The following is a 6,000-nucleotide window of genomic DNA, read 5'->3' as shown; positions in this document are numbered from 1 at the left end:
CCCGAGTCCCCCGGGGGCCCCAGGCTGCGGCCCCACCTGCCCCGCCCTGCCCAGCTTCTCCGCAAGCAGCAGGTCAGACCGCCTGGGAACGCGGCCCAACTCCCCTCGCACCTGTGGGCCTCCTGGGGGCCACCTCTGCCAGGAGACGGCAGCAGGGCCATGTGGGCATGGCTTCCGGGAGCAGCAGGGGCCAAGGCACCGCTGCGGGGCTGCTCTGTGTGGGAGGGGACCACGGGGCGGGGGCGGTGAAGCGGGCACAAAGACAACGCAGAGAAAACTGAGGCGAGGGGGCGACGGCAGTCCCTGCAGCCGCGGGCGGCCCCCAAACCCGGCACAGAGGTCGGCTCCTGATGGGGGGCTCGGGCAGAACTGCGAGTCATCTTTGGACAAGGGCTGCGGGCCCTCCACAGCGGGGGGAGAATGGCCACGGGTCCCAGAGCCCCTCGGCGTCCCCGGCGGGGGGCGGGGGGGCCTCCTGGGACAAGACCCAGCCCCCCACCCGCCCCTCCCACCCCGGTCACAGGCGGGGCCCGCTGGCTGGGGACAGCACGCCCAACAGGAAAGCCACCAGGGAGATGCCGACACCCGAGACGACAGCGACCCACACGGAGCCACCCTGGCTGCCTGCTGCAGCTCCGGGGAAGGGGCCCGAGACCCCCTGGGCTGCCCCACGCGGCGCCGGAGCGCTGGGTCACACCAGTTCTTGCTGCTCGGGCTGCGCCCTGGGAAGCCACTCCCTGCTGGGTCCAAAGACAAGTCGTATTGAAAGTAACGAGGGTGGCAACACTTCTCTTAGGCTTAGCAGTGACAGGCTGCGCCCCAACGTCCGAACAGGCCAGGCAGAGGAGGGCAGGGACAGGGCTCGCCGAGGAGCGCGGCGCGCGGCTGGGGCCAAGGGCCTAAGTCATTTGATGCGGGGCTTCCAGCATCTCCATGAGGAAGGTATCGATGGGCGTGTCCCCGATGAGCTTGAAGAAGAACAGGTGCTCCAGGCACTTGAGGCCAATGGACCGCAGGGCCGGCAGGCGGAGCAGCAGCTTGGCGAACCTGCGGGGACAGGGCCGGGCGTGAGCGGGCGGCCGTCGCTCCCTCCGCCCTGGGCCCAACCGCTTCCTGGGAACCCGAGCGCCTCCTAGGACCCGAGTCTCCTGCCTGACCGAGACCTGCCTGAGCTGAGCCTTAGGAGAGAAGGGAGGGCCTCTCGGGCGGTGGGAACAGAGCGGGGCAGGGCCTGGAGGCAGGACCTGGGGTGGGCGCGAGGACCCTGGGAGGAGGCCCAGAGGGTGGCGGCTGGGGACAAAGGGCCAGCGTGAGACAGCGTCTGGGCGGGGTGGGCTGCCAAGGGCCTTGTAGGAAGGTTAAAATGTGCGGCGGGCCTTCTTCAAGGGCCGCGGGGCCACAGCAGGGCTTTACGCAGGGATAGCGCAGGCTGCGGTGGGGCCTCGGGTGGAGCTGGCCCCGAGCGGGGGAGGGTCTGGGCTGTGCAAGCCCACCCCGTGCCCCCAGGCCAGGCCAGGCCAGGCCAGCCCATCCCCAGAGCCAGCTCTGCCGGAGCCGGGCCTGTGCCCAGACGCCCCCCATGCCCTGCCCTTGGAGGACCCACGTCCGGCTCAGCCAACTGGGCCGAACGCCCCTTCCGGGGACGCCCCGTCTGCCCCAGGGCACCCCACGCGGACCCTTGAGGGGCTGCACGGCCTCGTGACTTGCTGACAACACCTGCATTTCGGGGGCAAAAGCCCCGGGGTGGGCGGCCACACCCCCCGCGTTTTCTAGGCAGAAACGCAGCCTCCAGCCTGGACGGGGGCCAGGGAGCGAGCCGTTTCTGCTGAGCTGGCGGGCTGCTGCGGCGGGGAGCCAGGAAAAACACGCGGCCCGCCACTCCGTCCATCCTCGGTCCTCCATCCGGGAAGCTCCGCTGTAAACCAAACCAGATGAGGGCCCAGCGCCGCCGCCCTGTTAACCCTGTGCGCGCCGGTCTGCGTGCGCCCGCCCCCGGGCCACTCCGGGAGGCGCCCTTGTCCGGGGAGGGGGTACAACCCGGACGACGTTGAGCGGCTCCCTTCTCCTGATGCTCGCTGGGCCCGGGCCCCGGCCCCGGCAGGAGGGCGAGGGGCCGGCTGTGCTCTGGGACCGCACCACCTCTCCACTCTGCATGTGTTTGCAAAGCACCTACTACGTGCCTGCATCTGTCCCCTCGGGGGTGAGCGTCAAGGCCCTGCCTCTAGTGGTTCCCCTGGGGGTGCGGGAGGCGGGACCTTTCTCACATCCTCTACAAAGACAAGTACCTACTGTGTGCCGGTGCAAGGCCTCTCTTTCCAGGGGGACTACAGCAGCGTGCGGGCCTGTGTGCGCCGGGGCTGGGAGAGCGCCCAGCCTCGCTCGGACACGTCGGCCGTGCCCCCGCTGCCCTCGACCCGGGAGGGCGCCGCCGCCTCCTCACACGGAGGGGCCTGAGGGGCTGCTGGCGCTCTGGCCTGGCGCAGGGGGTGGACACGGGACCGCGAGGCCCTCGAGGGCAGGGCGGGGCACGGCCAGCTCACCTCCCCGGCTGCTCCGGGTACTTGTGTTTGCAGTAGGCCTCCAGGGACGCGTAGACCTTCTCCCGCAAGGCCTCCACCTCGGCCGGGTTCGAGAGCCCCTTAGAGTCTGCAAGGAAGGGGGGCCGTAGGTCAGCGCCACGCCCGGGAGGCTGTCGGGACCCAGGCAGCTCTGAGAAGCCCCCGCTCCACGCAGCGCCTGAGGTAGGGGACAGTCCGGTTCCACGGGACCCAGGTCTGCCCATCGGCGACACAGCCTGGGCTGCCCGGGCTCCGGACCCCAGGGCTCCGGTGCCACGCCGTGCCAGTCGGAGTCCTCGCCAGCCACTCCGGGTGAGTGCAGCTCCCGAGGGCCAGGGACAGCGGCAGCAGGGCCTCCCCTCCCCCGTGGCCAACGGGAGACCATGGCTCGGGGCGGGCCCGGGGCAGCCGTGCGCGGCGGGGAGGGGGGAGCGGGGAGCGGGGAGGGGGGAGCGGGGAGGGGGGGGGCCCTACCGGGGTTGAACAGGACGATGGCGCGCAGGCAGCCCAGCTCCGTCTTGTCCATGTGCATGTCTCGCATCTTGGACACGAGCTCGGTCAGGACCCTGCAGGGGAAGCGGGCGAGCACCGGGGCCACATCAGGCTGCGCCCCTCGCCGGGGCCCCGGAGGGCAGCGGGGAAGGGCCGGGCCGGGCCAGGAAGCCGCCCAGGCGGGGCCCGCGGTCAGCGGCACCGAGCCTGCCCCCTCCTGCCCCAAGGCGGGTCTCCCCTCTGCCTGGCAGGTTCTGCGCGGGGGGCTTTGTCCTGGGAGCCTGGACGCCACGGAAGCTCGTGGCAGCTGAGCGGGCGAGCAAGAGGCCGGGGTGCGAGGGCTGCGCCCACTGCTGCCCCGCCAGACGCTGAGCGGCAGGCGGCCCGGCGGCCGCCCTCCCAGCCCCACCTGCTCCGGCGGCCAATGCAGGCACAGCCCCTCTGGGCTCCGACGAGGTCGGCCGCAGACAGGGGCGGGCAGCCCTGTCCCCCTCCCCAGGGGGCCGCGTTCCTGGAGAGCGGCCTGAGGAGACAGCCGCCCGCCCGCGCCGCCCCGGCCTGCCGCGCGGTGGCCAAGGCGCAGACTGGCATGGGCCTGAGCTGCCCAGAAGAGGTGCCGGGAGCAGCGGCAGGGACTCGGCTGGCCGCTCGGGGACAGGCCCCCGCCCAGGGCACGCGTGGGCTGTGTGCGATGCGTGACATCCCAGCTGGGAAGACACGGACGCGTCCGCCCAGCAGCGCAGAACAGCCGTATCCGCAGAATAAGCTGCCTCTGCTTTTTAAAAGGCGCAGCTTTCCTCCCCACATTCGGGATTTTTAAGAAAAAGAACCGGAAGGGAATGGACCCAAATGCCAGCTGTGGCTCGCGGGTCCCAGGCGCTGGGCTCTGGAGGGTCTCCGCTCCGCCCCCCAGCACTTCTCCCTCCATCCCGCGTTTGTGATCTGCGTGGACAGGGCCCGCCCACCTGTCGAAGATGGCGCCCACCCCCGCGCTGTGGGCGCTGTTCCGGTGCACGTGCAGCCCGGTGGCCAGGAGGATGCCGTCCTTCACGGCTATGGACCGGTGGGAGAAGGAGGCGATGAGCAGCTCGTTCCAGCCTGGAGGGCACAGACGCTCAGTCGGCGGGCTCCCGACCCCGGGGGCCCCCCACACCGAGCCCTCGGCCCCCGCCCGCGCAGAGGCGGCGTGCACCGGCCCGGCCCGGCCCCGCGGGGGCCCGAGCCGGGGCTCCCACACCGGGCTCTGCAGAACCCGAACCCCACGAACGTGCCGCAGAAAAGAGCCCCTGAGCCTCTGCGTCTGGGGACGGGCTCCCCCACGGGGCGCCGTGGAGGCCGAGGAGCCCCGCACAGAGGTCCTGTGGCGGCCGTACCGCCCCGGCTCGCCCGCGCTCGGGAGCCCGCGGGCGGGCTCTTCTGCAAGAGCAGGCGTTTGCAAACACAGCGCGCCCGGGACCGTCCCCGCTGCTCTCTCGGGGGCGGCCGTGAACCGCGGCTGCCAGCCTGGCCCCAGGAGCAGACGCTCTGAGACCGCCACGGGCCCCACGGGCCCCCGCGGAACAGCGAGCGGCCGATCCGAAACAGGGCGTGGGAGGGCGCCGGGCTTCCGGCCCCGGGGAGGGCGGCGCAGCGGCCGCCCGGCCGCCACTCACCGGCCCGCAGCAGGATGACCTGGTCGTCCAGCGGCAGCTCCGAGAAGCGCGGGATCCGCTTGGCCCACTCCACCAGCGTGAAGAGCTGCTTGTCGGCCGCCTGGCAGATGTTGGTGACGGGGTCGTTGGGCTGCGGAGGGGGCGCCGTGGTGAGAGGACGCTCAGCCCAGCCCAGGCCCCGCGCCGCCCCCAAAGATGCCCCCACGTCCGGGGCCCCAGGCCCTGTGACCACGAGGGGACCTTACGCAGCCAAAGGGACGCCGCGGACGTGGTCGGGCTCAGGGGTTTGAGGTGGGAGACCGTGCGTGACGCGGGGGACCCAGCGTCACCCCGGGGTCCTCAGAGAGGGAGGTGGGAGGTCAGGGTCGGGGGACACGTGAGGAGGGAGCGGAGGTCGGAGGGGAGAAGGCGCGGCTGCCGGGCAGCTGGAGGAGGGGCCCTAAGCCAGAACGGGAGGCCCGTGGTCCTGGGGGAGGCAGGGCAGCGATGCCCCCCAGAAGGGGACCGTCCCCCGCAGGGCTGGCCCGGCCCGGCCAGCACGCTGACGTGAGCCCCGTGGGGCAGCGTTCGGACTCTGGCCTTGGGCAGGGCAACGCAGTAGGGTCTGCGCTGTTAAGCGCCCAGTCCGTGGCTGTTGGCTACAGCGGCCACAGGGAGACCGTCGCAGAGCCAGCCCGTGGCCCTTTCGGTCCCACCGCGGGGGGCAGGGCCAGGCGGCCCGTGTCGCGGGCGAGGACGCGAGACACGGGTGGGGGCTGGGGCGGGACCCCAGGCAGCGTGGCCCAGCGGGGGGGCTCCCAGCCCCTCCTGTCGGCCCTCCCTACCAGACACAGTGGTGCCACAGAGGGAGCAGCCGCCAGAGGCCCTTCCGGAAAGTTCCGGCCGGAAAGGAACCCTCGATCATTCTCACAGATGACGACGCCAGGCGGCCCCAGGGCACCCTGCTCCCAGCTCCGGGCCGGGGGGGCTTACGTGGGGGATCCCCTGGGTCCCGAGCAAGGGGCGGGACCAGCGCCCCGGCACCAGAGGGCGAGCAATCGCTCCTTCCAGGAACCACAGCGGCCAGGGCTCCTTTGAAGGGCTTCCCTGACAGAAACCATCTGCCCCTAAGCGACGTGCCGTCCAAACACCCCGGGCTGCAGGAAGGGCCTGCCGGGGGCTCTTGGGGAGGCCCTGTGACCAATGGAACGGAGGCCGAGCGCAGCCTGGGGACCCCGCGGGGAGGGCTGACAGGGCGCCAGCACCTGGAACGACCCCGCAGCCGCCTTCGCACCGAAACCCCTCCACGGCCAGGGCCG

The 6,000-nt window shown here is 72.2% G+C and overlaps 1 protein-coding gene across 2 annotated transcripts in view; it reads right to left on the bottom strand.

The window, feature by feature from the left end:
• Positions 1 to 494: 494 nt before the first annotated feature.
• RXRA (retinoid X receptor alpha) overlaps positions 495 to 6,000 on the bottom strand; it is a 75,824-nt gene continuing 70,318 nt past the window's right edge. For both annotated transcript variants that reach the window (XM_054584147.1, XM_054584146.1), the window contains exons 6-10: positions 4,703 to 4,832; positions 4,016 to 4,148; positions 3,033 to 3,124; positions 2,541 to 2,646; positions 495 to 1,047 (exon numbers count right to left, since the gene is read on the bottom strand). In XM_054584147.1, coding sequence (XP_054440122.1) covers positions 900 to 1,047; positions 2,541 to 2,646; positions 3,033 to 3,124; positions 4,016 to 4,148; positions 4,703 to 4,832 — 609 coding nt within the window. In that variant the 3' untranslated portion in view covers positions 495 to 899. The remainder of the gene's footprint in view (positions 1,048 to 2,540; positions 2,647 to 3,032; positions 3,125 to 4,015; positions 4,149 to 4,702; positions 4,833 to 6,000) is intronic.

The sequence above is a fragment of the Pteronotus mesoamericanus genome, unplaced genomic scaffold, assembly GCF_021234165.1.
Source record: "Pteronotus mesoamericanus isolate MK-2021 breed Mesoamerican mustached bat unplaced genomic scaffold, CSHL_Meso_final contig_78, whole genome shotgun sequence".
Classification (NCBI taxonomy): Eukaryota; Metazoa; Chordata; class Mammalia; order Chiroptera; family Mormoopidae; genus Pteronotus; species Pteronotus mesoamericanus.
The sequence above is the reverse complement of the archived record's forward strand: the minus strand, read 5'-3'. Positions and strand labels throughout refer to the sequence as shown.